Raw genomic sequence first — 18804 nt, forward strand, 5'->3', positions numbered from 1 at the left:
AGGAAAAATTGAAGCAAGAGAAAATAAAATAGTGCTCATTCGGAAAATACCTCAAAAGATAAGGGCAAATAAAGAAAGGTAGTTTTGACTGACTTATGTCCAATGATGTTGAAAGATATATCAATTTAGAATGGACAAAGTCGTTAAAGATTGCTTTATTCATTTTTTGAACCAATTTTAGATTGTCGTTACTAGCGTTTTTGTATTTAAATGACAATTTGGTGAATCATCATTTGCTTATTTTTTTTCTTTCTCTTTCTTCTTTTTCTCTTTGAATAAGTCAAGATATTTTGAGTTCTATTTTCAAATGATGATTCAATGTGTCTTTTAAGTTCAATTGTTAGAGTCAATTCAGTTATGACTTGTGATATTCTATATTGTTTAAGGTTTTGAATATTATAAGTTTTTCGTCCCACAAAGTAAGAAATTTTTTTGAGACATAAATTGTTAATCTTTCTTGAGGATTTTGAATTTGGGGGAGAGATATGGTTTTAGAACAAAATTGAATGAGGAAGAATTAGTTCTAAACTAATTCATATAGTTACTATTATTATAGTATATTTGGATCCTCATGAGAACATTACTGTTCTTTCTCTCAATCAAGTAGTTAAGAAATTAATTCATATAGATCAAACTCAACACCCTCAAGAACTAGGGCTTCTAGTGTCATTAAGAATTGACTGAAAAGAGAAATTCTATTTGAGTTTAATTGAAAGACTCTATTAGGACAGTCATGATATTAGTTTGCTTACTATAATTTTGGAGTTGCATAAGATGAATTTCAATATAATGTTTCTTAATGGTGACATCAATGATACAATATGGAGCAACTAAATAAAGTTTTTGTGTCTATTGATACAAATTAAATGGTTTGCAAAGTCATGAAATCCACTTATAAGTGAAGAAATTTGTCTCTTTAGTGTTACCACAAATTCTCATAAAGTAATTGTCTCATTTGGTTTTGAGATAATATTATGGAGAATTGTGGATTTAGTAAACTCAGTGGAAGTAAAATTTATATTTTGAGTTTTAATGTGTCAATTTTATTTTATTTAGTCAACTATGATATATGTCAGTTATGTGAAACCAAGGAAATCTCTAACAAAAGTTAGTGATGAAAGATCTTGAGGACACCTCTTTTGTATTAGATATTTCAATACTAGAGATTATTCTAAAGGTATTATTCGGATATCACAAAAGAGTTATATCAATAAAGTTGAAAATGAAATGTCATAATTTTTGGATGACCTCAATCATCAAGAGAGACTTTTCAGTCTCAAATATTGCCCATTAGAAAATTTATGAATTCGGAAAATTAAGTATTTTCCTTACGCTTTGGCCATAGATATTTTTTTTTGTATAATCTAATTTATATGCATTTGGAAATAGCATATATAATAAGATTGTTTGACTGATACTTGAGTAATACAAAGTTTGAATTGTTGAAAAGGCAACCATAAGAACTATTTAAAGAGAACAAGAGAGTTTATGCTCACATAAGAGTTATGACAATTTGGAGATCATTTATGTGTCAGACTTTAGTTTTTTGGATGTAAGTAGATAATACACATCCTAACTCAAGAAATGACTGTAAGTATTTATGTCACTTGGTTGCATATTGTTAAAGGTATTGAAAGACCACTCAAGTTATATAGTGACATAATTCAGTCGTATAGTTGTTTAACAACAAATTTCTAAAAATTCATTACCTTATAGATGATTGTTGTTAAATGATAGAACATGTAGAGACAAATTTTATGCTAGCTGATCCACTAATCTAAGGCTTGACACATGAGGTCTTTCATATGGCTGTTGTCATTAAGGATGTCTTTGATTAGTGGGAGTTCTATACTTTGTTTTATATCGATACAGACTTTATGTTATGATTTTCTGCAGAAATAAAGTTCATAAGGTTATTTTGTTATAGCCATTTCTGTATCATTTTGTGCAAATATTGAATTTGCAAACTTCAGTTTGATCTCACTAAAGTTTTCAGTTGGACCAGTTGGAAATAGACATGATTTAGAGATCACATTGCTTGAAATTTCCATGCCACTCATCCATATCGATCTATGTCATCAAGTGCATTGATATGGTGGTCGTCGGGGTTCCGTCACGTTATATGTCAGTGACGACAGCCGCGGTGGTCCCATTATTAATGTATGAGGTGGACCAGATTGTAAAGTTGAAATCTAAAGATAAATACATTCAGTTGCGAGCCTAAAGAATTCTGATATAATTATTAAGATACGTAGCCCAAGTGGGAGATTGTTGGAATATTTTATTATTTTATTATATTCCAATATCATTATGTGGGCAAATATCGTAATAATGATTATATTAGCTATTTATCAATTTGAAGCCTTAATTGATTTGTGATCAAATTAAGTAATAAGGCTTATTAGATTTCTATTTAGAGTATTAATTATATAATTAATGGATATGGACTCAATATGGGTGGATGTCCGGATGGCCCATTAAAGGAATAATGGGAAACCCTAATGGCCATTCAATTTAAAAGAGGCTATGGTCCTCAATATACCGTACATGGCAAACTCTCTCTTCTCCCCATCTGAAGAGAACTTGAGGCATAAAGGTACCGGTTGAGGAAGAACCAAATCAGCCGCCGCTAACCGTGTTGATGTTTGTTTCAGATCACCTTCTCTCTTTATTGCTGTTGTCGAGAGGGCTGCATGAAAGCTTTATCCAGGTATTCCTAATACCCTAATTCTTAATATCCTTGATAAATCAAACATGTCGTAGATCCGATCATAATCATGTTCAATGTTTTGTTTGCTTCCGCTATTGATTCTTAATTGTTGAACATGTTTTATGAAATCTGTTTTATAAGACCTAAATTTCCAACAATAGATTCATTGTCATGCATAAAGAAAACTCATTAATTGTAAATTACTTTTGACTATAGTGCATTTTTTTCTATCATGGTAAATTACAATGTCGCAGTGTAATTTTAACAAAATTATCGTGATGCTAGATGTGGGCTAAAACATTTTAGGTTAAATATATCTTTGATTCAGCAATTCAAATTCTAATCACTAATTGATATTCAAAATTTGAAAATTTTAATTTGGCTAGCCTAGCCAATAATTCATTCCAGACTGTACTGAATAAGTTTTATGAATTCTTATCATACCTTTCACAAAATAAAAATCATACCTTTAACCAACTTGAACCACATCTACCCAACATATATAAAAGGACATATTTGTTTTGCCATAAGAAGGAAAAGGAATCAATATATCATATCCCAAAAGATTTTCAGATCGCACTATGAGGGGCTTATGATGCATGTTCTTACCAACAATAATTGATGATGATAGCTATTACCAATAACTCATATGCATGAGAAATTTGGGATTCACTTTTAATCTAGCACCGAAAAAGGTGGTTTTGGGAACTCTAACTCTTTATATTGTTCCAAATGAAATGTAAACAAAAATTAACAGATTATATTTTTTGCAATGACATGTAAACAAAAATTATGAGCTTATATCTTATTTCTTGTCCAAAAAATAAAAGCTTATATCTTATTTAATGCATAGTATATCTACAATACCTCTAATTTAAAAATGTTCTTAAGACCTTGTTTAAGAGCCTGCAAGATGTAACCTATTGTAGGGAAATGCTAACTAGTGCCCCTGAGATACTATATAGAAATGTTGTATTGGAAAGTTTGGAAAAGATGTAGTACACAAAAATATGTATTTAGTACTTGTTTTTTGATGCATGTGTAGTTATTACTTTAACAAGTCATAATTCAATCAATTTGAAGTCAAAATTTAGTGTTTCTCAATGTAAATTTCCTAATTTTGGATCCCTTAACATGTATCATTAGGACACAAGTTAGTAAGACTTTGAATTTAATTTGTATTGTTAACATGAAATAGCTAGCTAGCTATCAATTAACAATGGAACAAAAGGAAAATAAAAAAAATTAAATGGAACTATCTTTTGCAATGAAGGAGATAGAAGAGCAGTCAGAATGGGGAACTTGATTTTGCTCCTCCCTATGGTCTTTGTCACGCAAGCTCATATGACAATCTTTCTCAACATTCAATTTTTAAAACAACTTTTGTTGCATTTCAATAAGCATCAGTGATCAAACGGAGGAAAACTATTTTCCATGTTTTAAGAATAATATTGTAATATCCCGCCTGTCAGTGTCAGAATATTACCGTCGATCGGGCTATAAGATTAATATAAAGGAAAGTAAGTTATGGAGAATATTCTTAAGTGATGACAGTCAAATACGAGCTAAGTCTCAGAGTCGTATTTAACACGTATAAAGGCAAGGGCATAATGGTAATTTCATGAGAAAGGATATTTATATGTTTTTGAGCCAAAATATCTTCATTTCCTTTTCCTTTTCTCTCTCTAGGTTTTGAGTTTGGGAATTTCTCTCCCTTCTCTCTAAAACCCATCGCCCTCCTTCTTCTTCTTTCCACCAAATCCTTCTTAAAACTTCCCTCTTCCATGACAAGATTTCATTCTATGTTTCTTCATGTTAGCAAAAGCATGTGGTAGTTTGGTTTAAGCTTGAAACTCTCTTCTTCTCCTCACCTTATCATGTCATCAAATCTTCTTCCTCAAGGTTCATGATTCAAGTTTTGGTTCCTCTATGTTTCCACAAGAGGTTAGTAACTTGGATTAAGCTTGTTTTCTCTTTCCCTCTTTTTTTAGAAGATATTCAAGCTTAGGGTTTATGGTTGGGGAAGTAGAAGCTTGAGCCTTACTATGTTATGACCTTCACATGATCTAGGAAGCAATATGAAGTTTGGGTTGAGGTGTTTTCACTACTTTTCCTCCTTGAAAGAAAATCATGCAAAATCAAGGTTATGTTGAAAGAAGCTTTGCTGTGGATTAGAGATGAGCTAGCAAGGAAGATGATGCTTGAAGCATGTATCATGGAGTTGTGAATCAAGAAGTTAAGACCTTGGATTTGTTTGAAGCTATGATGTCAACTTGAAGGCAAGATCAAGAACTAGGGTTTGTTAATGGTAGAGTGGAAGCTAGAGTTTGCATGGGATATGGTTTCATATTAATCAAAGAAGAATTATAAAGATAGAAATGGATGGAGCAAAGGAAGCAAGTGGGACAAAAGTTAGGATTTGGACTTGTTGGAGCTTGGAACTTGTTGATGCTTCAAGAAATTGTTTAGGTGAGTTCCTAGTTAGTTTCCTACCATGGGATCATGTGATTATGCTTGTGAGAGTAACATATATTTTTTAGGGTTTATGCATAGAAATGTTTATCCCCTTTATTGTCATGCTTCCAATACATGTAAATACTTGTTCTTAAACTATTTTGCAAGTTCTAAATGATCCATAGAGTCATGATATGCCTTAGGATACTTTGTTTTGAGGTTTTTGGGTCAAAATGACCATTATGCAGGTGCTGAACTGCACCAACTCGCCACGGCGAGCATGGAGCTCGCCTAGGCGAGTAAGAGCAGCAGGGAGGGGTGTTTACTCGCCTCCAAGCTAGCCTAGGCGAGTAGCTTGGCGAGTAAACAGTGGCTGCTGCCCTGTTTGCTCTTTTCGCCATTTCATCGTGCTTCGGTTCGGCTTTCAATCACGTAAACTTTTGTGAACGTAAACCCCTCAAAACAAGACTCCAAGGCAAAGGTTTTCGATATGTTTTATCTTAAGAAAAGCAAGCATTTATTTATATTGGAAAGCATGACATATGAGAGCGTTATTCGATCACGATCGGGTAGCAAGTTATACTTCAAGCAAGGGAATGGAACTAGAGCCTCGACATAGTAGTCGAGAACTAGAATGATAGCAAGAATCACTAGGGTGATTAGGAGCGAAGTATGTTATCTTCGCACATGATTATGATAGACATAGCAAGCATTAAGTCGTGGATAGGATAATTATCTCTCCACCATGTTATGAATGAATAAGTATGAACACTTACCGTAGATTGGATCGATTAAGGTTCCGAGGTAAGCTTTAAGCATGATTAGGTTTAACCTAAATAAACGACAAGACCATGACAAGTATAAGTAGGTGGCATGTCTCTTGCTATCCACATCAGGGGGATACAAGGGGTTCTCATTATGAGAACGATTCAAGCCGTAAGGGGCCCGCATGTCACTGAAAATAACAAGACGTAGGTGTTCGTGTCTCTTGTTATCCATGCCAGGGGGATACAGGAGGTTCTCGACCTAAGGGGAACGGTTTAAGCCGCAAGGGACCCGCACGACACCGAGGGAGTCCGATGTACGTACATCGGTCATGTATGGGTTTGTTTTCGGGGTTACTCCACCCGGGGCTCTCCGTAAAATGAACCAAGATAATGATGTTTGTTTAACGCTAACATAATGATTAATGAACTTAGATGCGATTATGTATGATATGATTATGATCACGAATGAAACCATGTATGATATGTTAAGTACAAGTCATGACTAGTGCAAGCAAAGAATGTGATGCCGAAGACGTTCTTAGGTTTCCCTAATCGTCCGGCTTAGGATTGTGTCATGAACATGTTACATGAAGACCTCGATGCGTTTACCGTATCTTGGCATAGTGGTCTTAGGTTCCCTTGACCGCCATGACACATAAGATTATAGTAAACCTATAACAAGTAAGATGGAATTATGACGGTCCTAGTATGCACAACCGTCTAAGCATGCAAGACCCCACACACGTATAATCAACCGTCAGGTTGTAATGTAGACACGTGGTGACCGTAGGTTTCCCTTGAGGTTGCCTATAGCCTAGGATTAGGTGGAACTCACTGAGACATTATGTCTCATCCCAATCCTATTTTGTTTCAGATAAACAGGTCGGATGTCAAGTTAGTAGCCGGATGGATATCTCATCAAGTGCTCGTTCGTATACGCTGAGGAATGGATATGGATATCAAGGATGCATTTGTTATTATTTTAGACAAAAGGTGTTGTATCATTTTATACGAACGTGTATTGATGTATAATACTCATTCGAAGTTTTATTTGTTGTAAATTTTAATGTATCCAGTACTAAATTAACGCACTTGCTAGACTTTCTAGATACGTCTAGTATGGGTGTTACATTTGGTATCAGAGCAGGTCGATTCAGACCGTGCCTTGGGTCATTAAGTCATTAAGAGGTGTTTGATTTTGTTGTTGTAAACACTAAAGCAAGAACTTTGGGAGAGGTTTCAGACATGAGAACAGACGATGCCTCCGGCGTCGATCTTGCAAGTTGTGATGCATTTGATTGGGTTTCCGTCGAGATCTATGGCATTTTCGGCGTCAACTCCATACCAGTCAAGCTTTGAAACGCCATCAAGAGTTCAACGCTGTATCCAGCCATTGCAAAATCGGAATATGAAAGAGTAGATTTGGATGATGGTAGACATGGTTTGTATTCAAGTGTATATATAGCTCATGATTGAAGGTATAAGGGATGTGTTGGAAACAGAAACAATATGGAGAAATGGGAAGCTGATTAACTCTGCATGGGATATGGGAAAGGTCGTATTAAATACAAATGACCACATACATATCACGTTTTCTATTTTCAAGCAAAAAATCAGGAAAACATAACAACAGACATTTGAATTTCTAAACAGGCATAATAGTGGAGGGAAAATTTGAGGGATTAAGTGACTAATAACAATTAATGCAAGAATATTAGAGGGAAAATCTAGGTTAAGTGGTAGCATGACCTAATAAGCATTTAGAGTAAGGGATGATGATGTGGACTAACAGTTAAGGAAGTGTTTAAGAGATAGTATAAGAGAATTTGTTCTTAGCATCATTATCTATGTGTAACATATTGTCTGGCACACGAGTGTGTGGTCTGTGTGGAAAGCTCGAAATGATTCTTTTTGTTCACCAGTACAATTGTTGAGGATGAGTGTTTGGTTGATAGGATTATCTTCCACTCATGGAAGTGGTTCTTCGGTAAATTACCAAGACATCGCTGGTCTCTTTATGAGTGAGAGGTGAAACCAATTCTCTGTTAGACCTATCAGTATTCGGTGTTGTTCGAAATAGATGGATTTGATTTGTGTCTTTGTGTTTGAGTGGTTCCCAGATTTATTGGGTTCCTCTAGTTGGTGGGGACCTTCTGGCTTTGCCGCTTCTTTTATGTGTTATATTTAGCTGCATTCCTTTCTATCCATTAAAAAAGTCTTACAAACAAATAAATTTACAAATAGCTAAATCAGGTCAATCCTAATCCTAAAATTCTTTAGATTATTTCCAAAGCATTATTCTTTAATTGTACTCTCTATGCGCATTACCCCCAAACCATTCTTTTTGCTTTGTATTTATGAAAGTGGAAAATATATACGTCAATAGTTAATAAAAATAAAATAATAAAATTGTTATTTTTTTAGGGCATGTTATTTTTTTTCTTTTAATCGTTGTATTTCAATTGTATTTGCGGGGACTTATTTAGTAATTTTTTAAATGTGATTGCTTGGAGAGATTGAGTGTTTATTAAATATTACTATAAAAAAATTATGAATGAGTGATATGTACATGTAAAATTCATTTAAGTACCAAATAATGAAAAACTCCATTGTGGATGTTCTAACCAATCCTTAAGTGTAAGTTTGGAAAGTGGAACCAAAATTGATTCAATATATTCTAATATGTTTGGTTGTCTTTGGAGTTAATAGTTGTAAGTTTTGATTCTATAATTTAATTCACTTGTACATAAATGTATACAAACACAAATCACGTTACCTTCATTTGAATTTTAATCCGAATCAATTTTACATAATTAATTTATTCAAAATCTATTATTGTCGTTGCAGAATCAAACATACACTAATGCATTTTAGGTAGTGTACATATCATAATCCAGCAGATGCCTGTTTTATCTAGTTATGTAAATAATTTGACTTAAATCATATGAGCATAGTATAAGCCTATAAGGTTCCTTACCTCATTGGATTGGTAAACATTAACGACAATGATAAATGGAGGACCATATTGGTTTGGTGAACATCACTTTCAAACTCTCTTTCTTATTTGTTTTCTTTTAACTTTATTCCCTTTCTACTTTGTTCCCAATTTTATTTTATCTTTTAGTTTTTTAGTTTCTTCATATCTGCAAGCCTTCAATATTCTCTACCTCTTTGTTGAAGATCAATTTCAAAATTATCATCAAAGGAAATTTAAATTCTTAATATTCAAATTTATTTTGTTAAAGGCTGACCTAATATTATTGGTTATTTTTGTAGCTTTGGTACCAAGGTTGTCAAAATCGGGACTTTACTTCAGGTCGAAAGGATATAGCAAAATCGGGACTCATAAAATCGCAATCAAAATCGAAGGATTTTACTCAAGGACTTTTGTAGAATCGATATAGGAAATTGTAAAATCGCAATCAAAATCGATGGATTTTACCAAAAAATAATAATGCTTAATATATGTTATAAGTGGTATATAGTCATAAATGACTTAGTTTATAAGAAATCGTAAAATCGCAATCAAAATCGTAGTATTTTGCCTAGTTTAGGATTCTACTATGGATTTAAGTCGTTGAAGGTGAAGAAAATCGCAAAATCCTGGATTTTAGGATTTAAGTCGGGATTTTGACAACAATGTTTGGTACATCAATTTTATTTACTTCTTTATATAAGCCTCTCACTACATAACTTAGTCTTCCACTCTTTGTCTCATATCTTCTTTCTTAAAGAATAGACTTTAACATTTTCACTTGCAATATTTTTCCTGGTCATTCCAATTTCATTCCCATGTTCAGATCCAATGTAGTCAATCGTTACCAAAATCTAGGTTTAGCCACAGTGAGCAATACATATAAATCCATTCTCTTTCATATCTTCATCTCTCTTTTGTATCGGAACTGGTTGATTGCTTGAATGCATGCCAACAGTAAAGCAACACTCGATCAACTTTACACAATCCAAGAAGATGCATATATCTCTTGTTGTGATGATTATTCTACTTCCCGGACCAAACTAGTCGCGACTTCCACACAAAGCCTTTTGTTGTAATGATTTGAGTGAATTGGACCAACTAAAAGTTTTGTGTGGAAGCCACGAACGGTTTGATCCGGATGGTAGAATTATCATCACAAGAGATATGTAACTAAACTGAAGTGATGACAAATGATCTATAAAAAATGAAGTGATCAATTTACTCAAAGTATTGTGTTCTCTACCTTATATTCTTCATTTATATTTTTAGCATTGTTTTATAAAATTGGTATTGAGTTTATTAGCTGAATTTTTCACACCGTCTAATGTTGCTATTAGGTGAAAATTTTGCGTATATGCAACTAAACTTTGTAGTTGTTTTACCGAGAGACACTCTACTACCTTTGATCTTAACATATGCTTATACTGTCCTTCTAGAAGATGCATGTTTTAGATATAAAAAATAGTTGTGTGTATCAGATTAAAACATGTCTAGAATGTTTCAAAGAAACTTATGTCAAAGGTGCTTTTGTTGTAGAGATCATAATGTCTAGAATGTTTCAAGGAAACATATGAAGATTTAGTAGCCACAACCTTCCATTCTTCTTCTTCATTTCGCGACCCAGACCCAGAAAATTTGTAACCAAGCATCACCTTCACCTGAAATGTCGAGCCAGACATCAAAAACACAGTGGGTTCACGAGCAGTCATATGGATCTGTTGGATCTAGTTTGAGGAGAAGAGCAAATCCGAGCTGTAGGTGTGGAGAATCAAGTGTAGTTCGAACGGTTACTGATTCTTTGAATCCTAACTGTGGGAAGAAATTCTGGGGTTGCAGAAACTACAGGAATGCTAGTGACAAAGGTTGCAGCTACTTTAAGTTGGTTGATGAAGATGATTTTATTGATGAAAGGGAATTGAAGATTGAAAAACAAGGTAAAAAGATTAAGAAGTTGAAGATTGAGTTATCAAGGACACGAAAATGGTTGTTAATGGCACTGATTTTTGGATTTTTATGTTTTGGGATTGGGTTGGTCATAGGAACAATTTTAGTTTGTAAAACCACTTCCATTTTGAGTGGATTTTATTTGAAATAGGAAAAGTTGATGAATGAATGTAATGGATTGAAGAATGAATGTAATGTTTTGATTATGATGAATGAATGAAATGGTTTGTTGATGAATGAAATTGTTGTTGATGTTTGTAATTGTTGTTGATGAATGAAATGACTTGATTATGTTCTATGAAATGAAATGGTTTGTCCTGAATATGTTTTTAAGTTGTAAGTGCATTATAGCACATAACAAGAAACAAGGTTATAAGTTGTAAATGCAGTGTCTGACATAGTTGGAAATTTAAGAACAAACAAGATATCACAATTAGTGAATCAAAGGTGCATTAATAGCACATCTTACATTAGCTTAATAGCACATCTTACATTAATAGCTTAATAGCATAACTTACATTAATAGCTTAATAGCACAACTTACATTAATAGCTTAATAGCTTAACAGTACTTAACTTATAAGTGACTACAAGTCAAAAGTGCTTAATAGCACACAAATGCTTAACAGTCAAAAGTGCTTAATAGCACACATTTGCTTAACATTCAAAACAACTTAATAGCAGTAATTGCATCAGTAGTTGTTAATATCAGATATCCAAAAAAAAGACATTCTAAATTGCCTAATACTACATTGGCTGAGTAGCATATCCTCCCTTCTTTCTCCCCTTGTCTCCTGGCTTTGCAGCTTGTTTTGGTTGAGTAGCAGAAACTTGATCACTAGCCCTTCTATTCTTAGTTGGAGCATTTTGCTTTTGACTTGGTGGAATCTGAGAAGTTTGTGACTGAGTAGCTGGAGCCTTAGCCTTTCTCTTCCTAGTTGATGCATTTTGCTTATGAGAAGCTTGGTTCTGAGTAGCTTGAGTCTGAGTAGCCTGAACCTGAGAAGCTTGACTCTGAGAAACTTGTGACTGAGTAACTGGAGCCTTGGCCTTTCTCTTCCTAGTTGATGCATTTTGCTTCTGAGAAGATTGGCTCTGAGTAGCCTGAGTCTGAGTAGCCTGAACCTGAGAAGCTTGACTCTGAGAAACTTGTGGCTGAGTAGTTTGAGTCTGAGATACCTGTGGCTGACTGGTTTGAGTCTCAACTTGTGCTTGAGGCGGAGATGGTGGCACCTGAGAAGCTTGAGTTTGAGTCTCTGATTCAGGAGGTGGAGGTGGAGGCAGTGGGCATGTTGACTTGTTGTGTCCAGATTACTTGCACCTACTGCATTTGATTCCATATGATGCTCTCTTCATTTGTCCACTATCTCTGAGAAGCTCACTTGCATCCAATCTTCTTTTCTTTCTAGGTCTCCCAGGTTGTTTTTTGATAGCTGGTGGTTGAAGATCAGTATATTCAGTCCTCATCCACAATTTTGTCTATTGGCAGGATATATCATGCTTGAATAACAATCAATATATGCTTCTTTCTTGTAGATGGATGGCACATAGTCAGCAATGTTGTAATGTTTGTGTTTTATGCAAGCAATGACATGACAACATGGCAGCCCTGTCAAGTACCATTTCCTGCAGTCACACACCATTTGCTGCAAGTTAACAACATACTTGTCTCCAGAACTTAATAAATGGATCACTTGGAAATCATGATCCCCACCTTGCCTAAGAAAATAAACCAGAAACCAGGAAACCAGAAATTTAATGCATAATGAAAACCAGAAACTTAATACAAAAAACTTAATCAACATACACATGAAAATTTAAAAAACACAATCAGCATACAAATGAAAATTAATACCTTACTATCCAGTTATTTGTATAAGATGATTCCTTTTCTAGCTTCTTCTTGATATTTGGCAGAATAACACCATCATCAAACCTTGTAATTTTCTGCCTATTCTTCTCTCACCTCTGCATGACATTAACCCTTATATCCTCCATCATGGAAACAACTGGCTTGGACCTTGGAATCACAATCACAGAGTTAAAGGCTTCTGACATGTTGTTCACTAATGTGTCACACTTTGAGTCACCTTTAAACATTGACCTAGTCCAATGTCTTGGATCTATTTCACATAGATAGTTAAATGCCTCCTCACTTATAGCCTTTATTTCCTTCATCTCCTTTTCCAAAGCATTTCTGTATGTAGCTTTGGCAGCTCTCCACATTAACTCTTTTAGTTTTTTACCAGGAAATCTCTTTCTAAAATTGTTGTAGAGATGTCTCACACAAAACCTCTGCTCAACCTCAGGAAGCAACAAATCAGTAGCTGGTAAAAGTCCCTAATTGATACAATACAACAAAATCTTGTCAGAAATTACTATAACCAGAGGCATAAACAAAATGTATACAAAAAAACAGGCATATGAGAAGCTCCCAAATCATTTATGAGAAGCTTCAGGAACCATGTCCAAGACTCTTTAGTCTCTCCTTCAACAACTGCAAATGCAATTGGAAGTATTTGGTCATTTGGATCCATTCCAATGGTAGCTAGCAACATTCCACCATAAGACCCCTTAAGGAAGCAACCATCTAGCCCAATGATCTTTCTGCATTTTGAAAAGGCTATCCATGCACCCCTTAAAGCATACATACATTCTCTGAAATCTAGGACAAACTATTGTATTTGGGTTCTCTAGGTCAGCCTCAGTACCTTCATATGGGGTTGATGTAATCTTGACAGTTGAATGAGGGTTAGACCTTGGTAATTCATGAGCATAATCATGCAGCCTTGTGTATTGATCTCTAAAGCTCCCTTCAACAAATTCCACTGGAAACTTCTTTGCTCTATATGCTTTGCTCCTACCCATTTGAATATTCCACTTCTCCTGAACCCTCTCCATTATAGTTGAAATTTTAAGATCTATATTCTCTCTAACCCTTGCATGAAGTTTAGCACCTAACCCTCTAGAATTCATCAAATTCACATTTTGGTCTATGTCACACTCATGATCTCCAGGGTAAACCTTTCTCAACTGCCATGTCTCTTCACCAGGTATTTTAGCACATAATGCCTCCCATGGACATCCTTCCTTGTATCCAACCCTCACTCTTTCTTTATCATTCTTTCTAAATTTTTTTGCCCTTCCAGAGTGTACTCCATAAGTCCTCATTGCTTCCATAAAAATTAACTTTGACACAAAATATGTTCTAACCTCCCATTTATAATCCTTCATTTTATCTGGCATTTTGAAAGTTGGGAATTTGGCTCTGTTCACACCATCCTCATCACTCTCAGATCCACTATTCAAGTCATCAGAATTGACTTCATCTAATTCATCCAAACCCCTATCAGATACTGCAATCTCTGATGCTCCTGCTTCACTTTCAATGTTAACAGACCTTTGTAGTTGCTCAATAATGTCATCTTCAAACACATGATCTTTTCCTGGTTGTTTTTTCTTGGGTCTTCCTTTCCTCTTTTTCCCCTTGCTAGTTTTACTCTTCTTCTGAGAAGAAGCTCCTCCCTTCTTCCTTTTCCCCTTGTCAGCAGTGTTATCTTTACTCTCTACCCTCACAAATCCTTCACCCACTTCAGTTTGATTCACAACATTGTTCACTTCACCAACTTCAGTCTCTATCTCAACATTTACTCCAATTCCACCTATCTCACTGTCTAAGTCTCCTGCTATTCCCACCTCTTCTTCTGACTCACCAAAATGTACACCAAGGGCACTGTCTTCCTTCTCACCAGCCAGATCCTCATTTTCATTCCCTAACCCAAAGTCAAAGCCAAAGTCATTTTCATTCCCTAGCCCAGGCTCACCCACATTCATAGTTTCCTCCACTGGTGCCTCACCCACGTTCACAGTTTCTGCCACTGGTGCCTCACTCAGATTCACAGTTTCCTTCTCTAGCTCAGGTCCATGACTATTTTGTCCAACTTCAGTCTGTGTCTCATTATCTCCTAATCCAGGCCCATTATCATACTCACCAAACAATTCATTCTCATCAATCATTGGGCCATGTTCATTTAAGTCCAACTCAGGCCCATCAGCATGTGTACACTCAACAGTGGGACCTACACCACTTACACCACCATCTGTATTTGAACGCTCACCCTCAGCAGTGGAACCTACACTAGTGGGACTTTCATTTGTTTCATTCCTAACAGGTGGGATAGGTGGGGCCACAGGTGGGGCCATTATAGGATATTCTATCAATGGGTTAAGCTCTACAATTTCAGGTTGTGACATGGGGTGACCAACATACAAATGGACCCTATCAAACTGATATGCAATATTCTGCATCCTTCTACACCCTATGTCACTATTCAAAGCTACCATTCCATCTTCCATAACAGGATCAAAATACCACAAGGACTTCAGACTAACATAACCTAATCCTTTTAAGGTTGCTAACAAAGCAAAATAGCTGAAAACATCTGGATCACATTCAAGTACTTCTTCTGGACCTACATACTTAGGGTCACTAAAAGAACTTAAGTCCCCAGCATGATGTAAGACACACTCAAACACTTGGTCCATCTGTTTTGAACAATTAAGGCAGGAAAGAAAAGAACAAACCCTAATTAAATATGTGCACTAAAATCGAAAAAAATGGACCACAGACAGCACAACACAACAATATAAAACCATGCTTTATTTCGCTCAAAACATCCAACACAACAGACAAAAATCAACTTTTGAAGAGGGCAAATACAATAGAATATAAAATCCATGCATACAGAACCTTAAAATCTACAAAAATCATCCAAAGATTTTTCAAAACCCTAGCAAAATTTTGAAACCCTAATCAGAACAAATATGAGTTTCATATTCGCGAACATGAAGATGAAATCAGCATTAAAAGGCAACACATTCATACAAAACTTCAACATTTTTCAGAAACTTCAACAATTTTAGAAACCCTAATCAGAAAAACCAAAGATTTTTTCGCGAAGAAGAAGAGGAAACAAACCTGAATTTTCTCTTCGTTCCAGATGCAGCAGCGTTTTCTCTTCGTTTTTGTCTTCAACAAGATGGTTCCTTTGATCTTCAGTTCGTTTCTTCTTCTTCCTCTCTCTGTGTTTTCTTCTCTTTCTCTCTCTACGTTTTCTTCATTCTCTCTCTATCTTCTCAGAATTCTAAGGATTATGCCAACCTGGAGTGCCACATAAGCAGAGCTAACGTTTTTTGAAAAAAGTTAACGGAAAGGACCAACTAAGTAAACGGAAGAGGACTTACAGGACCAAATTGACACATTTAAAAGTTAAGGGACTGAAGTGAGAAGGAAAAATAAGTTAAGGGACCACGGGATATATTAAGCCATAGTTTTGCTTCATCCAAGTTCAAGGTTTAGGGAAATTGAGTATTTGTTTTCATTTTTGTTTTAATAGACTGCAGGTTGGGTTTGTACTTACAAGGTTAGTAATATGTTTTCCAAACTGGTGTTTTTTCTTGGATAGTATTTTTGTAGTATAACCTGAAAGGATTCTTGATACTCTTATTAATGTTGTTCTTTTTTTTATTGGTTGTTAACAAAATAATAGATCTCCCTGTTATTATTCTTAACTTGATGCTAAACCTTGCAACTTTTGGTTCTTCTAGGGTAGGCCATTGGTTCACAACTTTGTGGCAATGGGATGGGATGAATTATGAGGTTGTGACTAGCACATTTTGGCTAATGAGTATGTTCGATTGATGTCAACCATGACACTAAAACAGAAAAGAATATACGACACAGTCATGACAAGAATTAATGTGAATAAAAAAAAGTGATTTTTTAGTTAAAAATTGATTTTTTTTTTCAAAAAAATCCAAAACAAACGAGGTCCCATATTGCAACATATTAGCTTCTCCATTGTTTATGACCCGGGCGGTAGCACGGGTAAAAGTTCTAGTTTAATTTAACCAAGCTAAACAATAATCTCAAACACCATTTTTAAGTATTAGTATTAAGAAGCTGATGACACACTACTTGATTTTAGTTGAAGGGAGGTTATTTGTGACATAAAGAATCTAATATTTCACAATGTAACAAATGGTGCATTGAGGATCTAAGTAAGAGATTGTTTCTAAAAATTAATTAAAGAATGCAAGTAAAAGAGGTATATGAAATTTATGTAACCAGTCTAGTGTCACAAATTGAAAGATTTTGTGACATACGTGTTATTTGTAAGTTTGTTACCAATCTAGTGATGCAGAGGCATTCTACTCAATACAATGCATAGACTTGGACCCGCGCATTCCGCGCATAACTAAATTTTTTTTTTTTTGGATAACAAGAGGGCCTAAGCCCAACAAAGAAAGGAACTACCGCCTAACAATACGCGGAGTACAAACACCAGTTAAATCAGCTAAAAACAACATACTAATTTGAGCAGGACAATGCTCATATAACATCAAAGTGAAACCTCCATCACAAGCTATATTTGCAAGTGCGTCAGCACAAGCTATATTTGCAAGTGCGTCAGCACAAGCATTTGCTTCTCTGTACGAATGACAAATCCGAACCTCCCAATTCATATCCAACAACCGTCGAATATGTTGCAGTAAACTCCAACTTGTTGCCGTTCCTATTTTCGAGGAAGAGAGAGTAGTGGCCACTACCCAAGAATCAACATGAAGCTCCACTCTATTAAAACCACGAGCTCTAGCCAACTTCAATCCTTCAAACGCACCCCAAAGCTCAGCTACATTTGAATCACAACTCCCTAATCCTTTTGAGAAACCACAAATCCACTCCCCATTATCACCCCGCAACACTCCTCCACAACCAGCTGTATATCCCCCTTTAGACGCGCCATCGGTGTTAAGACGGATCCAACCAATCTCCGGTGGCTTCCAAGATATATTCTCCACCACTCTCCTACTAGTAGTGATCATAGGATGATTATATTGATTGTCCATGTAACAATTAACCCTCCTTGTAACCTCCTTCCAAGAGTTAAGAGGCATCGTAGCTTCACTATCATGACTCAACTTGTTTCTCCAAGACCACAAAGTATGACACGCCGTCGCCCAAAACTCAGCCCAACAACCTATATCATTCATGCCCAACTCCATATTCATGTTTAAGTCGATCCAATTCTGCAAATTGGCTTCAAAAAAGTTCTCTCTTTGATTAATCCTAACTGTATTCAACCAAATACCTACCGCGAGTGGACAATCTCGAAGGACATGCAACGTATATAACTAAATATTAGTATGTTAACAAAGACTCATGTTTAAGAAACCACATCCTAGAACAGAAGGAACTAAGCAAACCATGTCAAAAGGCAACTAGTGAAGTAAATTAGGCAAAGAGGAGACATGAAAAATTATCTCACCGTAAGATTTGATTTGAAAGGAGAAATACTAGATTTGATTTGATTTGATTTGACTTGGTCAAATGGTATTACGTGGCAAAAAATGATATACCAACAAAATAGTCCAAGGGTGAAATTTTAATAAAGGAAAATGTTAATGAGTACGTCCAGGGTGTACACTCTTAAAGGTCTTTAAATTTTAACTTTTTATGTATAATTTAGACTTTAAATTGATTTTTTTTTCTCTCTCTGTAATACTCTCAAATCTTGATGTTTGTAGCATCGCTTTTGTTTCTCATAAGATTGAATCATAGACACGCTTAGTCCATGAGTTTGTATTAGAGATGTTAGTTAAAGATTAGTAGTTATTTTATTTTTTAAAATTTGCTAGTTGTTTGTAACTTGTTTGCTACCAGCCTGTATAAAAGTTTGATGAAAAACTACTTGCTCATTTCAATAAAAAATCATTTTAACAAAATCATCATCAATATGCTATTGACGTCTCTTGCAATTTCAAAGGCAACTAGAATCTCAATCACTCATTTTGTACAACTAGTTTGTGTCACTAAGCATTTTTAAATTTAAATCCAAAAAAATAGAAACCGAAATTAACTGTTTTCACATTTTTCCAAAAACGACTATCTGA

General features: G+C 35.2%; 1 protein-coding gene and 1 long non-coding RNA gene across 2 annotated transcripts; one reads left to right on the forward strand and one right to left on the reverse strand.

Annotated features, from left to right (window-relative positions):
- The first annotated feature begins 9634 nt into the window (after positions 1–9634).
- LOC146926388 (uncharacterized) lies at positions 9635–11155 on the forward strand. Its single transcript, XR_015034110.1, has 2 exons — positions 9635–10135; positions 10445–11155. It is a non-coding gene; the product is annotated as an uncharacterized LOC146926388 (long non-coding RNA).
- Positions 11156–11945: 790 nt separating this feature from the next.
- LOC146926389 (uncharacterized) lies at positions 11946–16174 on the reverse strand. Its single transcript, XM_085758757.1, has 2 exons — positions 12707–16174; positions 11946–12570 (listed from the first exon to the last, which is right to left on the reverse strand). Exon 1 carries the CDS (start codon positions 15394–15396, stop codon positions 13426–13428), a length of 1971 nt encoding a protein of 656 aa, XP_085614883.1. The 5' UTR covers positions 15397–16174; the 3' UTR covers positions 11946–12570; positions 12707–13425.
- Positions 16175–18804: the final 2630 nt, after the last annotated feature.

Source organism: Medicago sativa, chromosome 4 (genome assembly GCF_051527215.1).
Source record: "Medicago sativa cultivar Bolivia chromosome 4, Bolivia_mono, whole genome shotgun sequence".
NCBI lineage: Eukaryota > Viridiplantae > Streptophyta > Magnoliopsida > Fabales > Fabaceae > Medicago > Medicago sativa.

What these genes read in the sequence shown, in the direction of transcription:
- LOC146926389 (XM_085758757.1), bottom strand. Translation starts at nt 15,396, where the DNA reads ATGGACCAAGTGTTTGAGTGTGTCTTACATCATGCTGGGGACTTAAGT.